At 40.9% G+C, this 25,330-nt stretch overlaps 1 protein-coding gene across 1 annotated transcript in view; it reads right to left on the bottom strand.

Annotated features, from left to right (window-relative positions):
• The window catches only part of LOC127650410 (solute carrier family 45 member 4-like), a 52,533-nt gene that overhangs the window by 14,379 nt on the left and 12,824 nt on the right, over positions 1-25,330 (bottom strand). Inside the window, exon 3 of the mRNA XM_052135839.1 lies at positions 12,133-12,930. Within this exon, the coding sequence (XP_051991799.1) occupies positions 12,133-12,418 (286 nt within the window). The 5' untranslated portion in view covers positions 12,419-12,930. The remainder of the gene's footprint in view (positions 1-12,132; positions 12,931-25,330) is intronic.

Genomic DNA, 25,330 nt, shown 5'->3' with positions numbered 1-25,330 from the left:
CAGCCAAAACATTTTTGTAGCCTTCCCCAGATCTGTGCTTGGACACAATCCTCTCTCTGAGCTTTGCAGGCTGTTCCTTTGATCTCATGGCTTGGTTTTTGCTCTGATATGGATTTTCAGCTGTGAGACCTTATATAGACAGCTGCGCACCTTTCCAAATGATGTCCAATCAATTGAATTTTCCACAGGTGGACTCAAATCAAAGTGTAGAAACATCTCAAAGAAGATCCAGAGAGATAGGATGCACTTGAGCTCAATTTCAAATGTCATGGTAAAGGGTCTGTATACTTACGTCAATGTGATATTTAGTTTTTTTTTTTTATAACTTTGCAAAGTTATAAAAAATATGGCTTTTGCTTTGTCATTATGGGGTATGGAGTGAAGATTGATGTGAAAAAAATAAAGCATTTTAGCACAAGGCTGCAACATAACAAAATATGAAAAAAATGAAGGGGTCTGAATACTTTATAAATGCACATTGTATGATTTAATAATGTTTAAATAATTATAAATATATTATATCTTATAAATATAATAATTCATACAATTAAATGCATGCATGACATTGTGGCAGACGAGTAAAGCATTGATAAGACAATACAAATTGTTGCTTTAGAAAGCGAAATATTGTTTAATAATTATTGAACATTAGCCTGATATTATTGAACAAATTGTAGCCTCTTTTTCCTATTTGTAGTGGAGATGAGTGGTACCCGGTGGGGTCTTCTGCTGTTGTAGCCCATCCACCTCAAGGTTGTGCGTGTTGTGGCTTCACAAATGCTTTGCTGCATACCTCGGTTGTAACGAGTGGTTATTTCAGGCAAAGTTGCTCTTCTATCAGCTTGAATCAGTCGGCCCATTCTCCTCTGACCTCTAGCATCAACAAGGCATTTTCGCCCACAGGACTGCCGCATACTGGATGTTTTTCCCTTTTCACACCATTCTTTGTAAACCCTAGAAATGGTTGTGCGTGAAAATCCCAGTAACTGAGCAGATTGTGAAATACTCAGACCGGCCCGTCTGGCACCAACAACCATGCCACGCTCAAAATTGCTTAAATCACCTTTCTTTCCCATTCTGACATTCAGTTTGGAGTTCAGGAGATTGTCTTGACCAGGACCACACCCCTAAATGCATTGAAGCAACTGCCATGTGATTGGTTGATTAGTTAATTGCATTAATGAGAAATTGAACAGGTGTTCCTAATAATCCTTTAGGTGAGTGTATATAAAGAGAACTAATTAAAACTAAACTTACATTTAAATACAAATTGGAAATGCAATAGAAATAAAGCCAAATTCACAATACTCAAGATAATCAGTTTGAGTTTAAAAAGGGCTAAATGTTGAATATTTGACTAGTGAATATTTCTCAGGGTAGGTTTATCCTCAATTAACTAAGTTTCAATTTCTGTATAGACAAATAAAAGTCTTAACTACAAAATAGATATTGATATTGAACCAATAGCAGGTATTATTGCAGTCCCATAATTGATAGAGATTTAAACACACCTATAACAAAGTATTACAAGTATTATGAATTTCATATAAATATGGAAAGAATATAAATACTCTACAACTAAAACCCTAAAGGAAATTCCCACCATTTCAAAAAGAACAGAATCTGCTATGCCGTTCTCACAATTGGGGTCAAAATTCAGATGGAAATGTGCCACTGCACCTGCTGGTGAGAAATGAGTCCCATTCCCAGACCTGGAAAAAAAATAATTTTCTCGCAGCCCAGGAGGGGCCAAACCGTCTGGGAACCACGTATGCTGCAGTCCTGGGAACAGTTCTCAGGGACCCTTATCAGAGTCAGAACAGGATCTGAGAAACCAGCCGTTCTCTTCTCATCAGAGCTTGGGAAAGCCGGACCCGGCGTCACCTCATAGTGCCACAGATGACTTCCTGACACCATCGAGCTCTTTGTTCACGATCCACAGTAAAACACAAACAAGTGCAAAAACATTCAAACAAAAAAATCTGAATCAGTTGGTAAGAGAGTTATTTGTACCGTAACAAATATATCAAGTAAATATCCAAACAGGACGTTGAGATTTCAGCAAATACTGACAGGAGACTTTTGGTTCCCACCAGGTCAAAAATGGCAAACAATACTGAGAGCAAAGTGAGTCAAACGGGAGGAAGTAGTATATGAAAGACAAAACCATGCAGTCATACGCAAACCTCAAGTCGCTGAAACCCAGAGAGGGGCAGTTCTGACATCTTATCGGGCAAGAACAGAGCAAAAGATTTCTGACATATTTCAATTCAAAACGGTGAATTTCGCCAAATGGTGAATAGTTTGCACCCTTGGAAACATTGTTGCCAACTTAGCGACTTTGTCGCTATTTTTAGCGACTTTTCAGACCCCTTTAGCGACATTTTTTCAAAAAAGCGACTAGCGACAAATCTAGCGAATTTTTGGACAAACCTTAGCAACTTTCCAAATTCCAAATATCGCCAATACTGCAAGCGTGAGGTCTTGCTTCCCCGCTGTGTCTGCTCTGTTCAGTGAGCGGCTGAGAGGAGCAGCACATTCCGTTGACTGCATGCCAGCGGACATAGACATGAATGAGCTGCGCATGTGCACGCTGTGTTAGCAGGAACCAATCAGTGATCACATAGCAGCTGCCTTCTCCTTTGTTTTAATTCAAAACATTTAATTTGACCGTTTTTTCTTGGCATGCGCTTATATTCACTACTAATCAGAGTTTTAGTTCATTCCGGTTCGGTTTCTGAACTCTCGGACTTCAGATCGTATATTTACAGACTCTATACATTTTACTTATCCAAACACAACAATAAACCTTCTTCAAACTCATAAACATGTAACGTTAGCCAAGTTCCGTTCCGTTCCGTTGTCTAACAGAAAATATGTAATTGAGAACCGTTTTACTGGACATTCGGCTATATACTTATATAAAAACAGTATGAGCACGGTTTAGGGGAGATAACCGTTATTATAAACTGAAGTAGGCTACAGTACCGACAAATTAAGCAGAATGCAAATACGACGCGATGACGTCATTAATATGCTAATGACGCATGACGTCATCTGGCGACATTTAGCTACTTTTCGAGCAGGCTTTAGCTACTTTCCATTGAAAATAGTTGGCAACACTGCTTGGAAATTAATGTTGGTCGGTACAACATTTTAATCATAAAACAGTGGTCAAATTTAGCATGTTTTTTTGGTCTTTCCCATTCATTTTCAATGGTTGGTAAACTTTGACCACAAATACTAAAGGATTTGCTTTTGTTTATGATCATTTAGACTCATCGAATCAAACCCAATCTTTCTTTGTATGTTCAGATGGCAAATGGAGGAAAAGTCACCAAGTCTTTTACTGCTCAGATAAAGGAAACCACGACACCATTCACTGCCACCCTTGAGAAGTGAGTGAGAAAACGGAGAAATCTGGAGTGCGAATGAAAGGAAGAGGAAGGTCACGATGGTCAAGCCGTCTAGAAATGGGACATAATGCAAAGCAATGACAGGAAACAGCTGCTCTGTGCCGCTCTCAGGCCCTCTTTCAGTGTGTCAGGTGCATTCCTCCATATGTTGAGCAACACTGAGTGCAGAACTGAGGTTTGGAAGAGTGAGGATCATTCAGGATTATTGGGACGACTGTAATCTTTTTACAAGTTTCAGAAGGAACTCCAATGGACTGTTCAAAGACCAGCAGATTGCATTCTGCACACAAAAATGGCAAGAGCTTTCTCAAACCGACAAGCTCCAATCTGACTGGTGGGATTTACACCATTTCTGGGAACCATGACCCAAGGTTTTATTTAGCAAAGTTTCCATTCTGCTATAATGAGCACTTCTGAGAAATGGAAAATGGTCTGCACTTATTTAGCGCCTTTTTTAAACTTAGAGGTGTCCCATTCACACATTCACACACCAATGGCGGCAGAGCTGCTATGCAAGGTAGGTGCCTGCCATTGGGAGCAACTTTGGGTACAGTGGAGCTTGCATTTCCACTGCAGTTTAGTGCCACCTCAACATGGGTGGGATTATGGGCTGTCATAGTTGCGCCGCCTCTACCGCAGTGACATCATCTTAAACGTGACACAAAACAATAAACAATAACACGACCGCTAGCTGATAGCTACTAGCTCATTGTGCTGAATAAAGCAGTTGTTGATGGTGATTTTACACAAGTGTAACAGTTAAATTGGTCTGGTTGTTTTAGAAGCTTCCAGTAGCTGGTCAACTAAATAAAGTGAAGCTTTCAAGCAGAGTATCGAGTTAACGTAACAAAAAGTACCATCCTCCATCATGGATCAACACCAGTCCAGGGCACTCTCCCTCCCATTGCTCGCCGGTTTAGATAGCGTCCATTTAGTCGAACCACTTCCACTTTTCCTTGATGGTTCTGTAGTCACTTAAAATTATATTTTTTTACTTTTCCCTACACTGTTGGTAGGTCCGGTGGTTGCCATGTGCTTCCTGAGAGACTTTGCGTTGTTTAGTTTGTCGCTAACGAGAGGAACATCTGTACCTCGTTTATTGACCACGGCTTGGTTTTGCGTACAGCCATTTCTTTTTACAATTCGAAAGTCTCGTGAACAAATGATACTGCTAATCGCTGTTGCTAGCGATAACTAGCGGGTTGATTTCCAATGTCGCTAATCCAGTGACGCTGGTAGTGAGGACCAATCAGTGATCTGCAGGATTTTGACGTCACATTTAGTATCGGCTCGGCTCGCTAGGATCCTCGACGAGTTGGTCCTAAAAAAGTACCAGGTACCATCCACAGTGGAAAACCCCCAAAAAGCGAGCAGAGTCGAGTTGTACCGTGCTGTAGAAAAGCCCCATATGAGTCTCACTGAAATACCTTTTTGTGATTATCAACATTATGCAACAAATGCTGTCGATTGAGCTTAAATTGGCATTAACCCAGAATATTCCTATAAGAATAGTTACTCCATCAAGAGTGTGAGAGCCTGACAGAGAAACCGAATATTACCTCTGAATCGCCAGTAATTGAGCAGATGGAAAGATGAAATATTAACACAGCGGTTTTATCTTCCTTTCTATTCCAGCGTGTGTCCGGAATAACCCCTTGTCTTGCTGTAGCCGAACACCATAAATTATTCAAAGGAGAAAGAGAGAGAGAGTTGAATGGAGGTGTGCTGTTTGGATCTGGTTTAGATGAGCAATTCTGACAGCTAACAGAGACTTTACATTTTCAATCCAAAGTACAGTTTACTCAGACGATCGGCATTGTGCCCTTGAGCAAATACCAGACGGTCTAACACTGCTGTCTGTGAACAAATCTCCATGTTCAAGTGACAAATACAAACTCTCACAGATAAATATTTGGATGTGGGACTTTTTCCTACAAAATGTCCCTGCAAATACAAATTAATGCAGCCAAAGATGGTTTGATGGTCTGAGCTGGTTTAAGCTGGTCTTCCAGCATTGACAAGCTGGTCTCTACACCTAATTACTAACTAAATTAAACAACGCAATCAAGAACAGACAGACAGACAGGTAAGAGTTGAGTGGAGATCAAAACACAGAGGTGTGTGTGCGTGTTTCAATCATTAGATTACAGAAGATGACCTCTGATATTATTGGCTGTCTGTTTTTCCCCTAGCCAGTAATCTACTCCAGAAGGATATTTAAACCACATAGGTTTATAACACACACACACACACACACACACACACACACACACACACACACACACACACACACACACACACACACACACACACACACACACACACACACACACACACACACACACACACACACGCTCTGTTACGTAACACTGCAGCAGTATGATATGTACAGAAGTCTTAACTCAGCACAGCAGTGAACGTTCACTACAACACACAAGGACACACCGTAGACTTCTGTTGTTTTTATATAATTATCATTACTGTGCCAAACCACATCAGAAAAACATGACTGACTTTAGGAATCATTTTCCCAATCAATAACATACACAGACATCCTCCAAGAGAGGTTTCACAGGTTTCTCCAACTTCTGGGGGAAATTAGTGCCCAAACTAGCTAGATAACATGCATGTTTATCTATCGAAACCAGGACACACCCACACACCCACACACAAACACACTCTCTCTCTCTCTCTCTCACACACACAGTACATGTATACACATACACACACACACACACACACTGTACGTGTATACACATACACACACACACACACATCTCTCTCTCTCTCTCTCTCTCTCTCACACACACACAGTACATGTATACACACACACACACACACACACACACACACACACACACACACACATGTTGTGTTTCCATGTTTTATGGGGACTTTCCATAGACATAATGGTTTTTATACTGTACAAACTTTATATTCTATCCCCTAAACCTAACCCTACCCCTAAACCTAACCCTCACAGAAAACTTTCTGCATTTTTACATTTTCAAAAAACATAATTTAGTATGATTTATAAGCTGTTTTCCTCATGGGGACCGACAAAATGTCCCCACAAGGTCAAAAAATTCGGGTTTTACTATCCTTATGGGGACATTTGGTCCCTACAAAGTGATAAATACACGCTCACACACACACACTCACACACACTCACACACACACACACACACACACACACTCACACACACACACACACACACACACACACACACACACTACATGTATATACACACACACACACACGTACATACATACACACACACACACACACTCTCTCTCTCTCTTTCTCTCTCTCTCTCTCTCACTGTACGTGTACACACACACACGTTTATCATCTCTGCCCCTCTTCCTCTGTGCTCTTTACGACTCGTCTCATTCGTCTTGATTCTTGGAAAATAAACAATGTCACTGTCTGCTCCTGGTGGATCTCAGGAATGTTTCCTACTTTTGTGGGCACAAAGAGGGTACAGGTCACAGTATATATAAAACCAAACGTTAAATGAGCTTTAGCCATTGTTTATGCAAAACCGCTGAAAATCTGTGCAGTCACGAGAAACGGCAATCCACCAGAGACGGACCAGAACAGCCCAAAAGGCTTCATTGTTTTGCTATTTATAAGAGACAATAGCCTTCATTTCACAAACCTGCAAAATCACATGTCAAAAAGCACAAACACTCTTTGCATGGCACACATGTTAGTGCACGTACTTGAAGGATTACTGTTCCTCCATGGACCAGCCACAATGATCCAGTATACACTATAATTCACAGAGGTCAGGAGCTATATCTGTGAGTGGAAAACAAGTGTACTGCATATTATACTACTTCGTATGTACTGCATACTTCTTGAAAAAGGCACTTAAGATGTTTCCAAAAAACATTTGTCTTAAGATGGTTATTCATATCTTCTTTAGTGTGTCAATCGGAAATATACATTTTATACTCCAAAACATTCCTTTGGCAAATAGAAAGAATTTGAATAGAAGAACAGGGAGCCCTGCATCAGATATCATGTTCCCCACAGAGCCCCCCACTGAACATCGGGTCAGTATGAGATTACTTAAAGAGATAGAAGTAATTGAGACAGCCGAAATATACTGAAGAACTGTGGTGAATTCTCCAAGAAGCTTGAACATCCTATCTGCCAACAACCAAGACAAACTGTGTCCAGGTGTAACTAGGAGAATTGGTGCCATTTTGCAAAAGTGTTCACACCAAATATTGATTATAATTATAATAGAGAGCAGAGGCTTTATTCTCTTGAACCCTTCCCAAACCACTTGTGAAGTTAAGTGATGTCTGATTGTAGTTTGGAGATTTTCTGACCCCAAGGCCCAACTTATTCCTGCAATTCTCCAGCTGTGATCCTTGGAGAGTTTTTGGCCACTCAAATGGTAAATGGTCTGCACTTAAATAGCGCCTTTTTAACCTTAGGAGGTTCCCAAAGTGCTTTACACTGCGTCCCAATCACCCATTCACACACCAATGACGGCAGAGCTGCCATGTAAGCTGCTAGCCTGCCATTGGGAGCAACTTGGGGTTCAGTATTTTGCCCAAGGGCATTTTGGCATGTGGAGTTGTGCGGACAAGGAATCAAACCACCAACACGACGATTACTGGCCGACCCGCTCTACCACCTGAGCCAAAACCACTCAAACCATCCTCCTCACCGTACATGGAGACAATATAGACACACGTCCTCTTTCAGACCGATTCGTAACATGTCCAGTTGATTGGAACTGGTTAATTATTGTCCTGATGGTGTAAATGGGTATTTTCAATGCTTTAGCTTTTTTATTTATAGTCATTTTCCATTTTGTGAAGCTCAACAACTTTTTGCGGCACATCAGAAAATTTTTCTTTGGTCTAAACCAATGTGATAGATGACTAAGGGAATTTGGCCTGTGTGTTCTCATATTTGTACCCCTCTGAAACGGGGATCACATTTTAATCCCTATTCTGATGGTTGATGTGAGCATTAAATGAAGCTCCTGACCCGCATCTGCATGATTTTATGCACTGCACAGCTGCAACACGACTGGCTGATTAGATAATCGCTTGGATGATTGTTGGTGTCATTGTTGGTAGTGTGCTTCCATGCACACAGACGTCAACAGAAACAATGTTGTGTTTACAGGGTGTTTGTTTTTGGCCTAGGAGCTCTTGTAGTTTGTTTGATTTCAGAATGCCTGAAATCCAGAGGCTGTGAAAAGCAAAATGACTCAAATTTGACACATTCCAGATGCCACTTGCTAAATAAACAATATGGCTCCCATTTTCCCCCCCTCCAGCTAAGCATTCTGGGTCACGTGAATGGGTGCACATTATTCAGAAACTCAGAATCTGCTGAGTCACAAATTCCCACCACTGCACCAAACATTCTCTCTTCCTTTGTTACGATCTTCTCTTTTCTCTGTCATGGTTAACAAACAATGCTACACATGGAAAACTCTCATCCGCTGCAAAATACTTCAAATTTCTTACTGGAACTTCTAATGGGCACATATAGGTCCATATCCCTTGTCTTTGCTTATCCAGATTTGAATTAGTCTTGACTGTCGTCACGTTGAGCACCGTACCCAGGTTGTCCGTGTAATTTCCTGCTTCCTGCGTATATAAACGAACCGTCGCTGCGTGCTGTTGCATGTGGTGGATCCATCTAATCCAAAGCCAGTCAAACATTACCCAGATCTCCCAGTGTGTCTTCTCATTGACATTCCTCACCTACATTTGCAAACTATGTCAGTAAAGGCTGCAAGTGCTGTTTAAACACTGAGTGACTGATATCCGTTGCCTGGTAGTGCATCTGGGAAGCTACTAAATCCAAGTTTAACAGTCATTATATTGGCATGTCACACATTCAAATGAAAAGTGGACAAAGCCAGAACAAAACCCCGAATGACAACAAAAGCTTCTTCACACAACCTTTATAATTTATGCTTGGTTGCCATGTTTGCCATTAACAAATTAACAATACATAATTATAGTCCTGAAACTGAAATAACTTTGCAGAATTATTCACTTCCATCTGCAGAGTTCTGGTACCTTTTATATCAACACGCCCCTTGCAACATCAAAACTTGGTGACTACGTTTTACTCAGGCAACTCAAGAGGTTCCAACTGGTAAATATGATTTTGCCTGGTCATTTATGTGCTTGTAACATGTAATTATGCCATTTCAGTATTTTCCTCTACTGTCTCAAGATCTTTTTAAGATGTTTAACAGATGATAATTAAAATGCGAAGCTTTCCAGATGAAAAGATCTAAAGACATCTGAGACGTATGCATCATTCAAGTGCTTTGTAGTCGGACAGTAAAAGAAACGTCCCAGATAGCACACGTACATCTCCAAGATGTCGGTTTTAGATAGCATTTGAATTAGTATCTGCTAAACATCTTAGAAAGATCAGATTTACAAACATTCATAAATCATAAACATCTTTAAGACATCTGCTGAATGTCTGATTGACATCCGATATATATATATATATAAAATTTTATTGATTTTTTTCTCCCCTTTTCTCCCCAATTCGGCACACCCAATTCCCAATGCGCTCTAACTCATTGTGGTGGTGTAGTGACTCGCAGTTAACTCTGAGACAGTCAATCGACGCATCTTATCACGTGGCTTGTTGATCTTGTTACTGCAGTGCAGGGTTGGACTGGTAATCTGGCACACCGGGCATATTCCTGGTGGGCCGACGCTCTTTGGGGGCGAGCAGGGGCGGACTGGCAATCGGGAGAACCAAGCGGGCCTGTTGGTTGGCCGGGAAATGGGCCTAATGGGTCGTGATAAGCTAAAATGAGCCACCGCGTTATGCAGAATGGACCACAAAACGGTGGTGCGATATGCAGAATGGAATAGTTTTGTGGTCCGTTCTGCATAACGCAACGGCTCATTTTAGCTTATCACGGCCCATTAGGCCCATTTCCCGGCCGACCAACAGGCCCGCAATATGCAGAAAAGGACAGCGAACAGCATTCACTGAAGCACTAAAGATGTGCGTGCATTTTATATATTTCCTTATTAAACATCCTTTTGTGATTCACAGCTATCACACGTCTTCAAGTGGCTTTGAATAAAATGAACTGAATGTCACATGAACTACTTTAATTGTGTTTTTATGGTTCTTTTAAGTAATTTTTTTACCGTTACAGTAACGAACATGACTTGTCGCACCGATACCCGATCCGTCTAAAAGCTTCAGTATCGGAGCCGATACCGATCCAGGTATCAGATCGGTGCATCCCTACTGGACAAGGATCTTTTTTTAGAGATTGAACTCACAAAGAGCAATTCATAACCAAATCTTTCTTTTCTTTTGGAAAATCTAAAATCATCGTAAATAGTAAAATCAAGACATACATTTTCTGGAGTATTCTGGAGAGAAAATTCATGATGGACAATGTTTTTTTTACATTTTTATTCCATTATCCAGATAGTGATGTTTGGAACGGTAAATAAATTATTTTGTCTACTATTGGGTCTTGGGCACAACATACATAAAAAAATTATAAAAGAAAATACTACATTTAATAGTCCTAATTTTTAAGTTAAAAGTGTTGCGGTAATGAGAAACTAACTAGAAAATTATTTCAAAAAATCTCAAATAAAACATTAAATCCTTTGTAATCTTTATGTGCAAGATGCAACACATGTATATCTCTTGTGTTATATTTATTGTATAATATATATTTTGTGTCATATTGATTTTTATATAGAAATCCTCGCTGCCACACTTCAAGAGATTCCAGAGAATTGCCCAACTAGACATTTTCATATCTTTGCAAGACAATTTTCCATTATTCTAATATTTCTATGACTTCTCCAGTATTGAAAATCACAGACTGTGTGTCGTTCGATGACAGACGCCAGTATGACCCTACAGATGGAGCAGATCTTTTTAACCACATGCCAACGGCTACACAACAGCAACCAGTATAATAATGAAGGACATGAAACTAGTACCGCTATTCAGTAAATCAGTTACCTGAAAAAAAAAAAACGGTTTAGCGCTTATTACACACAAATATCTGACCAATCACAAGTATTCCAAAGACTTTTGTAATATATGTGCTGTATATGCCCACCCATGCCCACCCACTTGTTTCCGGAAGTAGCGTTCCCATAGATTTTTTCTATAGGGACTTCATAAAATTCTATATAAGAAAGCCATCAAGCAAACCATCAACCTCTGAGGTGAATCACAACATTAAAAACGTTGATTTGAAGAATAAAATCATCGTAAAACATAAATCATTGATTAACAACTTCGAAACTCATGGTAGGTCTTTCTTTGAAGGTTTGTAATTTGTAATTCAGAGTGGTGGTGGTGTAGTGGGCTAAAGCACATAACTGTTAATCAGAAGGTTGCTGGTTCGATCCCCACAGCCACCACCATTGTGTCCTTGAGTAAGGCACTTAACTCCAGGTTGCTCCGGAGGGATTGTGGAAAGCGTCTGCCAAATGCATAAATGTAAATGTCATTTATTATTAAAAATCCATTTAACTAATGGGAAAAATAAATGGGATTTTACTTCCAGAATCATTCTGATGAGCTCTACTGACCACTGCGCAACTGAAAACCATTTTTGGTTTTCTAAATAAGGCTGTGTCATATGTAAAATGTTTTAATTTGTTATTTTATTATTATCTAAATGCGCAGGTACAATTGTTTAGGCGAGAGCCGTCTTACCTATTTGCAGCAGTACAGGTGTGACTAGCGCCGTCTCCATGGCATAGCAGAACTCCCGGCCAAACATTACGGCGCCGTGCATGATCCACTGGCGTAGCGGGATGCGATCTATAGAGCCCTCGCTGACCGACTCCTCCTGACTCTCCAAATCTGGCCCTCCAGCTCCACCCCCCCCATTGGCCCCGCCTCCTGCTCTGCCCTGTTTACCTGCAGGCACCGCCACAACGGCCTGCATCTGCACAGCGTCGGCCTCAGTGTTCTGGGGCGCCATCGTTGTCGTCGGCATGCACTCAGAGTGGCGATCACACGAATCAAACACGCGAAAAAAGAAATCTACGAAGAATAAAGCCAACAGCAGCACTCCTGGTGTCAATCCAGCTCGGTTACCTTAGACACCGTGGATCACGATCAAGGCTTGGCAAACATTCCAAAATGTGCAAAGTGTCGAAGTACACTTCCAGAAGCCCGGGATCGAGCCGTGTCAGGATATTTGGTGGTGAGGTCAATACATTTGATGTGTGTATGTATGTAAATGTGTGTGTGTGTGTGTGTGTGTGTGTGTGTGTGTGTGTGTGTGTGTGTGTGATGTGTGTGTGGATGTGTGTGTGTGGATGAGTTTGGTATGTTTACTGTCTACTGGAAATAGTAAAAATCCATATCATTTGCCATTCAGTTAATACCAGTTTCATGATTTGTATGGAGGCGGTGTTGTAGAGGGGGGAGGGCAGGCCGAGGGGTGGAGGGCGGGAGAAACCAGACGGAACGAACCCGAGAATCCCCATGGAGTGACCGATCAATCTGAAAGAGAGACAGAGAGAGTGTATTATTGAAAAGCAAATACTATTTATTTAACAATTCTTCAAAAAATTGCTTGCTTTTATAGTCTTTCACTGAAATGTAAAAACTGATCTACCTCTGAAACTTTTCAATCAACATCAGCTCATTAAGGGTTCAACTTCTGTGACTGCGCTAAGCACAGTGCAACGTGCAGCGACCATGCACAACATCTTTTTTGTGAGATTCCCAAAGCACAAGTGGGCATGGGTGTGAGTGTTTGTGCTATCTGTGGGTGCATGTGCGCAAACTGTGAGTGTATTGTATGTTAATGGTGGTAGAGCGGGTCGGCCACTAATCCCAGGGTTGGTGGTTCGATTCCCGGCCCACAAGACTCCACATGCCGTAGTGCCCTTGGGCAAGACACTCAACCCCAAGTTGCTCCCAATGGCAGGCTAGCACCTTGCATGGCAGCTCTGCCATCATTGGTGTATGAATGTGTGTGTGAATGGGTCACAGTGTAAAGCGCTTTGAATACCGTTAAAGTTATAAGTGCAGACCATTTCCCATTTACATTGTCATAAGGGTTTGGAGCATTAATGAGTAACAATGACATGCTTTTCATTTTTTATCCCTTTATATGCGTCGCAAACATCGTTTGAAGCACCTCTCCAGAACATTCCTTATTATTTGCGTGCTAATATTTGACTATAAGCTCATATTCTTCAGTTTGGCTCCGAACAAACAGCAGAATTAACATGTTTGGAGGGATTAGAAGGAGACTTTCAGAGATTAAATCTGAACAGCTTGGCTATAAACACAGCACGTTTGAGTATAGGAAAGAAAACTCATCGTATTAGTGTGCACGGCAGTCGCACTTAATAAACCTCTTAACAGGACTGAAATATGTAATAAAACCCAACACAATGGACTCCGCTGAATGGTCAAACTGGTCAAACAGAGCCGACATTGTGTTAGTGTGGTCTCAAGTCTCCTGATTATTCCACACGGCTGTTTATGCTTCAAAAGTTTCTGAAACTAGGCAAAAAAGGGAAGGGAAACAAGCATTTCCTGAAGTGCATAACAAAAACAAACAGAGTAAAACTGGACAATCAATCAGGCTGCGTGTCGATAAGTGACGCTGTGGTTTCCCTCCAAAAGCAGCGCCATCAGAACTCGGGCTCTGGATTGTTTTGGAAAGCAATCTTTGGCTACGGCATGCTTGTTTATCATGTGAGAAGCTGAAAAACACAAATACTATCAGCTCCATTCAGTGAGTGAAGTGTTTGAAACAGCTGACAAGGACTACTAGGTGCCACTTCTGGGCCTTCAGGGCAATGGTCTAATCTAGCATCTGATTAGTTACTTAATCCTTAATCTATACTCATGCATAGAAATGACTAGACTTTACAGCTGGTGTCGTATCAATCCAACCCCATCTCCCCGAAATTCGCTATTTGTTAATCTATTGCACTGTAATCCTAAACATGAGCATATACCGTATGTCAGTTTCGGTCTTTCAAAGACATAACGAAACAAGAACTGGTCAGTTTAAACAATCTCTTTCTCTTTACGTTTTCAGTAAGCGTGCTAACTGCTAAGCCCGATAAGCTAGGCTAACCAACGTTCTCAGCATTAGAAATGGAAATACCGTATTCTACCTCTTAGCAGTTAATCTATAATGCAAAATTTCAGCTCAACCAGGTTCCCAGCAGATTAGCTAACAAGCTCTAACCAGGTTGACCAAAACGGTCTATGTTGGACAAGGTCCCAACAACTTTTAGACAAACCTGCCTCTCAACTTAACCAGCTGAAATTACAGAGGAAAATGTTTCTTGAGGTTTATAAAGGGTTTTCTTCTGTTAATCATCAACAAAGAAGAGACGAAAAAGGCACATCATGACATATTCAAATGGTTTTCATTAAAATATACATTTGAGTGAGTGAGAGAGAGAGAGAGCGAGATAGTGTGTGTGTGAGAGAGTGTGACTGTGTGAGAGAGAGAGAGAGAGAGAGAGAGAGAGAGAGAGAGAGTGTGAGAGAGAGAGAGAGTGTGTGAGAGAGAGAGAGAGAGTGTGAGAGAGTGTGTGAGAGAGAGAGAGAGAGAGAGTGAGAGAGAGTGTGAGAGAGAGAGTGTGAGAGAGAGAGCGAGAGAGAGCGAGTGTGAGTGTGTGAGAGAGAGTGTGAGTGTGTGAGAGAGCGAGAGAGCGAGAGCGAGAGAGAGAGAGAGAGATGTGGTTAAAGGCTCCCTGGGGTAATAGGCTCCTTTGATTTTATTTCCCAAAACACTAAATAGCATCAAAAACAACCATATGACTTTTCTGAACACTTGTTAGTCACTAAACACTGCAAAATATTCCTTTTCCATGAGATCTTTGTGTGTAAAGTCTAAAGTTTGATTTCGAGGTCATTTGATCTAATATTTAATAACTTTTAAATATGGCAAATTTATGTAGCTAATGATTTTCCTGGAAATTATTTACTTTGGATCAGATGATGTTTGTTAAACCAGCTGCACTGTCACATGTGTATATTAACGAGAAGCTCTTTCAGTTCTCATTGTGAATGCAGGAAGACACCGTGCTAATGCTAATGCTAATGCTCCCAGCCCGAGGCGTCCTTTCCCATGCATCATTTACAGTCAGAGCGCAGCGCAAGATTGAGAAACAATATCCCTGCTGCCCATATTTCAGCAACCATCACTTCAACCACAGCCTTGACTTTCCACATATTAGCATTGAGAGCTATACGCCTATACTTATTAGCAAAGCCAATAAACGGCCACATTAGCCAGTAACTGCAGAATCAGCTACAGTCAAAAACATCTGCATCACAACACTACATCTCGAGTTTCATTTGAAAGTGTTTGTCGTTTCCCCTCAGGGGGTTTGGCAAATCTACCCTCTGCACCAAAACCGCCCTGTCATGCGAGAAGGTAAGTGGGGCCTGGAGTGAGTGGCACTGGATTCATTTCCACTGCAGCACTGTGGAAAATGTTCTCGGCAGTGTGTCAGGCGACACCGTTGCACACAGAGAGGAAAACTACCATCCAGGAGACACAACCCCCCCCTGCAACACTGTAGAATTCAAATGCAGTTCCCAAATCGACTGTGCTGTTTCAGAGGTAATGAGGAACGTGATGCGATGAGAAGAGACAGTTTGAATGTGATGGGATCAATAAATGTAAATCAGGTATTTATGTAAAGATAATGACCTTTTAGGTGACAGAGGGGAAGTGAGGGTGTAATATTCTCCTAACCCGTGCAAAGACTGTCACATAACAACATCTCATGGGGCCGAATCGGGAATTTTATGATATGTACTGGTTGACATGTACAATAATGACTCACGATTCATTAAATATATTTGAAAACAGAAAGGGTGCACCATCCATTGACGAGACATTCAGAGGGTTTTGCAATCAACATTTAAACTTTAAATCGGTCAGATCTCCGTGATTATTGGTCAATACCAATTATGTCAAAATAGTTGAATATCTTTCCATTTGATCAAAACAAGCATTTGGTTATTTTTATTTCATAACATTTTTTTCTTCCCTTTTCTCCCTAATCTGGAATGCCCAATTCCCAATGAGCTCTAAGTCCTCGTGGTGGCGTAGTGACTCATCACGTGACTTGAGCGTGTTACCGTGGAGAAGTAGCACGTGTGGAGGCTTCAGGCTATTCTCCGCTGCACGCATGCACAACTCATCATTCGCCCCACTGAGAGTGAGAACCACATTATAATGACCACGAGGAGGTTACCCCATGTGACTCTACCCTCCCTAGCAACCGGGCCAATTTGGTTGCTTAGGAGACCGGACTGGAGTCATTCAGCACGCCCTGGATTCAAACTCACGACTCCAGGTGTGGTAGTCAGCGTCAATACTCGCATTTGTTTATTAAAAAGATTTTTAGGCTATATCGGGGGTTTTCAGTCCGGAGACCTCCAGGGGGCCTAAAAATTTAGATTTAACATTATTACGGTTTCATTCTGCTTTCTAAAGATTGCTTGGAAATCTTGCGATTAATCATGACTGTAAATGGTCTGCACTTACCTGTATATAGCGCCTTTTTAAACATGGCGGTATTCAAAGCACTTTACACTGTGACACATTCACCCATTCATGCACACATTCACACACCAATGATGGCAGAGCTGCCATGCAAGGCGCTAGCCTGCCATTGGGAGCAACTTGCGGTTCAGTGTCTTGTCCAAGGACACTTCGGCATGTGGAGTCGTGTGGGCCGGGAATCGAACCGCCAACCCTGCGATTAGTGGCCACTCGAGCAAAATGTAAAACATTTGACCAAAATTTAATATTGAAAATGAGATGCACTGTATCTTTTGGAGAAAATATTATACAGATAAAATGTAATCATATCTTTTGGCTTTAGTACAATGACAAAGGCCTAGAGAACGTTCAATTTTGCTAACATGTTATCTTTATAATATCACACTATTTTTCCTCACACAGTAAAATAGTTTTTTATACAGTACATGCAAATCTAAAAGCTGCCATTATGTTTTTAGAAAGGCAGGTCCCTCACAAGGATACCTTCATATTTGGGGGTCCTTAGCATCGATAAGTTTGAAAACCCAAAGTCTTCAGAATTTGTACAAGGTGGCTAATTCATATGAAATAACACAAGGTTGTTCAAAAGAAATTGTATGATTTGTTGAAGTGCAAATCTCCAGATGTTTACTGTGGAAGTAAGCCAAAGGTCTGCACGTCTGATGTTGTGCTCATGGTTCTTAAATTATGCCCTTACCCAAACCGCATATCTGAACCTAACCCATAGAGTCCCAAAGCATTGTTTGAAGCGGAAAGAGTACGTTATGTATGACGAAAGAAAGTAATTGTCCTGTTTTAGAAGGAGACGAGCGAGAATCACCTGATTGGCCATTGAAAAACCCAGCTATTACAATTTCATATGATATTTACTTTCATTTTGTGTACATCTGATTGGCTGCTTTTATACTGGCCAATGGCCATCCTGCTCTCTAGATATCAGTATCAGCATCGACCATTGAAAAACCCATACCAGTCGACCACTACATGACCCAATGAAACTACAAGATGCATTCTCAACGTTGCCACAAGGGGCGATATAGCGAGATTAGTGTGAAATGTCCGCTTCTACGGGGAGTTTTTTCAATACATTTAATCAATACATTTATAAGAACTTACTTTGAGAGTAACACATACAGTGTAATGGCACAGGCTTTTGAGGGAGACTCTATGCCCCATACTGAGGTTTGTTACCACCACTGTAAATGCATGTTAAGCATGTTCCACTGTGCCGCGCGTTGGCAATCAGGTGACCAAGCACATGCATCTGCGTACATGTCCTTCTGGTTTTTCTGGGAACCAAATCCTAGCATTCCCAGAATGTTCTGGGAACCAGAGATTGCAGTTGGGATGCTGTTGACTAACATTGTGACCAAAACAAGGCATCTTCAAAAGGCAGAATAATATTGGTAGGCAGCTCACCTAGTTTTGCAAATGAGCTCACTTTAGTCCAACTGACCTGCAAACAGTTGTGAAAAGCAAGACGGGCACTCAGAATACCACAGATGTACACCGTTGACATGTTTACTTCTGTTACAAGGTAAACATCCATCCCCCTTCACATGAGCGACACGGCTCACATAAGAGGTGTCGAGATGCCTCTTAAAGTTCAAGGTTACAATCTTTTTTACCAGCAGCCAGGTTTAGCGGTCAGTCTACACATACAAATCTGATTCTGCAGCTTATTTTAAGGTGTTAACTCCAAACACATGATGTGGAGATTCACATGACCCTCCTCAAACATGTCAAACATTTGCAGCACATTTCCACACGGTCAGTAATTAGCGATCGATCTCTCGGACTCATCAGCGGGACTTTAGCCTAACACAACTGCATCACTCTTCAAGAGGACTGACATCTTGCCGTTAAGCAAGACCAACACAGAAAGCAAGAGAGGTCTCTACAACCCACTGAGGCTTATATGGCCTCCGCTAGGTCCAAATTGCCCACATAGGACCTTTTAAATTCACGCTGTAGGTTGAAGCAGATTTTAAAGACATTCTTGAGGCGCTTTATGCATAACGGGTATACAGAGTGTGCTTAGCACATGTGAATGGTGGAGGAAAATAACATGAGGAGAAAGAACGAGAGGTCGAGTTATGCTAAACTGCTGCTGTGAGATGAAATATCAATCTGAGAGAATAAATACAGAGAGGACGGATAAGAAGTGAGATTCTTCGGGGGAAAAAAGCCATCCGTGAATCCACCCACAAAAACAAAAGACTGCAGGTGTTGATTCCCTGCAGAGATGTAATTTACTACAAACTTCTAGACACAACAAAACACCAACAACATAGATTGTTTACGGTAACAAAACTAGCAATATCAGTCAGGGCAAGACAGGGGCGTAGCAGTCATTTTAAAAGTGGGGGGACACAGCTGTCAGTAGGTGGCTTGCACAGACCCGACACTTACAGTGCAATATTCATACATTACTTTATATATTAATATACAAGTATGAGATGAGTGTTATATTAATATACAAGTATTATATGCTTATATTTGTGGTATTTTAAAGATTCATGTATTGCAAATGAATTGCAAACTTTTGCTATATTAGCTGCAAAAATAAAGGGAGCACTTGCTTCAGTTTTACACATGACACTAAAGGACTGAGCATGTGCACAATTGTATTTTTTACACTGTGCTTGTGAATTGTGGGATTTAAATGCATCCTTGTGGCTCGAGTGTTTTGACTACGTTCACCAAAATTAGTTCAGATCCATTTAACGATTTGTTCAGTGCCCATTTCTGGTGATGCCAGAAGGTGGAGACAAATGAGTCACTGAATCAACGATCAAAAGAACATTTTAATCCTTGAATATTTGTATGTCTACAGACCTACAAAGAGACTTTAGAGGTTTTAAGCATTATAAGAACAAAGCAAATCTATAATTTCCCTACAGTTTGTGAACTGCTGAGCATGACTTTATCAAAAAGATAATAATAATAGTCTTATAAAAATTAGGAGTTTCAATTATGTACGTTTTCATGTATAAAAAGTGTGTCTACATACAGTATCTGTTCTAACAGAGCTGATCTAACTTAAATCGGACAGTGTGTCGACTGCACGCCAACATAGAAGTAAAAAACAGGAGCTGATATTAAAAACAGCTTTATATATTGAACACATATCTAGTCATTTGTGTGTTCCTCATCTATAGATTATTACTTTAGATCAACATCAATGCCGATAAACAACATGGAAAAATGAGCATTGTTGAAAGCAACTTTGTAGAGATGAACGGAGCTGCGTTGATTAGACTGACAGGCTATTATGTAAGGGTTGTTTCGGCTCATGAAACTCACCTGTGATTGGTTGGATGGTCGCTCAATCAGCCCAAAGTAACAAAACGTGAAGAATACTTTATACAAATCCAACATTTGGACTATGTGGGTTTCGCTTGAAAAAATGCATGGGAGGGGGCCTGGGTAGCTCAGTAAGTAAAGACGCTGTGTGACCCCAGTCAGGGTTCCTAAGCAACCAATTGGCCCGGTTGCTAGGGAGGGTAGAGTCACATGGGGTGACCTCCTCGTGGTCGCTATAATGTGGTTCTCGCTCTCGGTGGGGCACGTGGGGAGTCATGTGTGGATGCCGCGGAGAATAGCGTGAAGCCTCCACACGCACTAGGTCTCCGAGGTAACATGCTCAACAAGTCACGTGATAAGACGCGCGGATTGACGGTCTCAGACGCGGAGGCAACTGAGATTCGTCGGAATTGGGCACTCCAAGGAATTGGGTGGGGGTAATTATAATTTTTTTTTTAACTCAAATCTGTTTGGGAGAACATTTAACTCGCTTTTAGCGCCACACTGTGGACATTTCACCTTAGAACTATGGCGATGCAAGTAATGAGCGACGTCATTCTCATGAGATCAGGTTGGATTTGGTGGTGGGCCGAATGAACTACAGGCAGTAAAAGGTAACTTCACTATGACTAGCACTCACCTACTAACGTCCACCACGAATGTCACATGACACAATAATATTCATGACCAAAGCCACACCTGACTAAAAGTAAACTACCTGAGGAGAGAAAACGTCAACATTGTTTACATAAATGTCTGATTATTTAACTGGTAACACTTTAAAATAAGATTAAACTGGTTAACAGTAGTTAACAACATTAGTTAACATAAACTAACAATGAAAAATACATGTACACCATTTATTAATCATTAGTTAATACTAATTTCAACATATACTAACATCATTTTAAAATGAAAAGTTTGACTTGTTAACATTAGTTCATGTGCTACAGTACTGCCGCTCCCTATGAGCACCAACTCCCTAGGGGGGCACCAACTTACCCTAGGGGGGGCACCAGAAAGTCAACTGGCTGCCCTTACTCGCCTGTTAAATGTTAGTCAAGGACCCGAAAGCAGCTGTGGAACACCGATGATCGCTTTGTGCTCATATCTCGTGAAATATCATGTTTTGGCATACTTTCACTGTGTCATTAGCAACACTGTACGGCTGACCCAAATTACAGTGGCTAAGTTATACGGGTCAAGCTGACTGCAGTGGAGATATCAGGTTTTAAATATCTGTGGTTAAACCCCCTCCCACACCTCCCTCACACCCATCCACTCATCCTCGGGAACAGAAACGCCATTGCTACAGAGAAAACGGGGACTACATGGGTCCGTTTACTGATCGAAAGCTCACGAGACACACATGGAGATCACGTCAGTATGATGAATCCTGGTTGGATTCAATTGACCCTCACATTCCAACTAATCTAGAGATGCTCAGAGCCAAAATTTCAAACAAGTCACACACCCGAGACTCCTCAATCCCAACATCCCGATTACATACAATGCAATGCCAAGTTTTCATAACTCAGGTCAGAAACTGATTTTGTGTGTTTTGGTGCTAACAGAACGATTTACAACCTTCATTATAGGAGAGGAGTTATTTGGCCATTTGGCCTCACGAGTACCATGTAAGTGGAAGTGGTGGTGGCGGCGTAGTGTGCTAAAGCACATAACTGGTAATCAGGAGGTTGCTGGTTCGACCCCACAGCCACCACCATTGTGTCCTTGAGAAAGGCACTTAACTCCAGGTTGCTCCGGGGGGGCTGTCCCTGTAATAAGTGCACTGTAAGTCGCTTTGGATAAAAGTGTCTGCCAAATGCATAAATGTGAATGTAAGTGTAAAGAACGTTGACAACAAAGAACGTTGTGTTCAGATACAGCGAACAAACTTGCATATGTGCCACAACGACTCCTGAGACAAGCAGGGAGCTTTTACGTTGCCTACTCTTGTTTGCTAGTGCCGTTTGCTAAGGAGGGGAAAAAAGCAGTCACACTGACAATTTTCACCTAGTGGATGATAAAGCAGGCATAAAATCCCATAGACTAACATTGAGCCATACATACCAGAACATCATTCTGCGTTTTTGACCTGGGTCAGTAAACAACCACCTAGAAAGCATCCAAAACACCCTAGCAACTGTACAGCACATTTCTGAAATCCAATCAGGAAACCTTAGCAACCACCTAGCTGCTGACTTAACCACTTTCTCTTATACTGCACATGACATGACCTAATAATAGCTCATGTGATGGAGTCGTCAGGTCAAAGAAGTGATACACTCAAACGGAGGAGATGGAGCGTTTAAATGTGCGTGTGGTCCCAAGAGGCATCTCCCACAAAAAACATCATCTGTTTCTATCTTGTTCTCCAGTGCAAAAATACAAACATCTTTAAAACAAAGACATATTGTGTTAGAGCACATGCTGTACAATAACAAAGAACATATCTTTGAATTATAGTAATAGTTCACCAAAATGTTTTTATTAATTTAAGTTAATAATTCGGTAATTAGTCATTCAGAGACAGTTTTCGGCTTGTTGCATGTCCGTCCCAGATGTGTATGTCTTTCTTCTGCAGAAAATACAAATTCAGATTTTTAGAAGAATATTTCAGCTCTGTAGGTCCATACAATTCTAGGGAATGGTGACCAGAACTTTGAAGCTCCAAAAAGGACATAAAAGGCAGCACGAAAGTACTTCAGTGGTTACATCCATGTCTTCTGAAGTGATATGATGGGTGTAGGTAAGAAAGAGATCAATATTTAAGTCCTTTTTTTAGCATACATTTTCCTTCCTGCCCAGTAGGTAATGATATGCATGAAGAATGTGAATTGACCAAAACAAAAGAAGAAAGTGAAAGTGTAGATTTATAATAAAAAGGACTAAAATATTTTCTTTTCATTTCATTTCATTTATTGTTTATTTTTACAGGGACAATGCACAATTAAAAGTAATTGCGCCAGAATTAGCTAATAGCTAGTTTACATCTGCTGTCCCTGGGCAGGTAAACAAATAAAATAACATACATTATATACCCCACATAAAACATCACAATACATACATGTACAGAATATAAAATTTAAAACCAGAATATAAAACAGATAATGTACAACACAGTCATTAGTGGTTGCAGATCTGTTGTTATTGATATTGATAGTTTCTTACCTACACCTCTCATATCACTTCAGAAGACATGGATCAAACCACTGGCGTCGTATGGATTACTTTTATGTTGCCTTTATGTGCTTTATTGAGCTTCAAAGTTTTGCATTGTATGGACCTACAGAGCTTAAAAAAATCTTCATTTGTGTTCTTCAGAAAAAGGAAGTCATACACCTCTTGGATGGCATGAGGGCGAGTAAATGATGAGATAATTTCCATTTTTACCTCATTGGCAAATCATTGTTTCAATCATAAACCTCACTAACATTTATAATGATTATGCTTCGAACAAGAAAATTATTATTTGCCCACAGCAGAAGAGTTGGCTGAGGAATACGGTGTTAGTGTGTGTGTGTCATTCTGCAGCAGTGCACAAGCTCCTCAGGAATGTAAACAAACCCCTTAGGTGTGTGAGACGCAGTGACTGCAGTGGTGCAGCACTAGAGGAGGAGCCACATGTGTGCCAATGTGAACATGGAAAGACATCTTCTGCCTCTCTCCCTCACACACACACACACACACACACACACACACACACACACACACACACACACACACACACACACACACACACACACACACACACACACACACACACACACACACACACACACACACACACACACACACACACACACACACACACACACACACACACACACACACACACACACACACACACACACACACACACAGATGTCAGCAGGTTTGGCCACCAGGTCCGCTTCTGTACTCAACCCATCTTGTGACTCATCTCGCTGACTGATCATGGCATCACACACGCATAGCTGCACATGATGATTGGAATGATGGAAGCGCTGTTTAAGCAGAAGTCATGCACATGCAGTAACGTGCGTTCACTAAATTCCCAGGGTCACACCTAAAGAATGGAGTTTAAATAGTTCTGATCCTAAACAAATGACTAATAATGCATAATAATGATGACAATGGCAGTAAACTTGCGCTTTAATTAAGTGAAAACACCTCAACAAATTATTTGACAAACAACAACCAACAGCACCCTTACCTTAACCCAGTCCCTCCTTTTCTTCAAAAAGAAAAGCAATAATCGAGGTTACAGTGGGGCACTTACAATGGAAGTAATATGGGGGCAATTTTGAATTTTTGAAGGGTTTACATCCAGAAATGTGAAGCTTATAATTTTATAAAATTACACTTCTGTTAAAAAGAGTGAATCATTTAAGCTGTATAGTTGATTGTGGCAGGGCGGGGATCATGATTCCGCACACCCGGCCCATAATTGGAACGGATTAGTCAGAGAGAGATAAGGGCCAACTGGAGACGGCAGTGCGACAGAAAGAGAGAGAGATATACGGCAGCTGCCCGACACCTTTGTGTGTGTTTGTCTTTGTTTCAGTTCTTCATTAGAATATTATTTGTATTGTCAAGCCGGTTCTCGCCTCCTCCTTGCTCATCTTAACCCCTTTACATTGATAAATTGTTGTTTTTATGGCTGTTTTAGGGTTAACGGCGTTATGCAGTTACAAAATTGTAAATATGTTAACACAGAAAAGTGATTGTACACATTAAAGTCATGTTAACACATATTTTTTTACGTCTTGCATTCATACATTTGAGTGTCTTGTGAAATAGTATTTTAACTTTTATGGATTGGCCCCATTGACTTCCATTGTAAGTGCAACTCACTGTAACTCAAAATTCATTTAAGTGGAAATCAACATTATGCCTCAAATGCTGTCGATTGAGCTTAACTTGTATTGAACACTGAATATTCCTTTAAACTCTGTCAACAGCATTAGAGGCATAATGACGATTAGCACAGAAAATAACTGACTTGTTCCTTTAAAAAAAAAAAAAAAGGCAGGACAAAGGTTAGTGCAAGATGTCCTG

Source organism: Xyrauchen texanus, chromosome 10 (assembly GCF_025860055.1).
Source record: "Xyrauchen texanus isolate HMW12.3.18 chromosome 10, RBS_HiC_50CHRs, whole genome shotgun sequence".
NCBI classification, from domain to species: domain Eukaryota; kingdom Metazoa; phylum Chordata; class Actinopteri; order Cypriniformes; family Catostomidae; genus Xyrauchen; species Xyrauchen texanus.
Note: the sequence above shows the minus strand (reverse complement) of the source record. Positions and strands in the feature narration are given on the sequence as shown.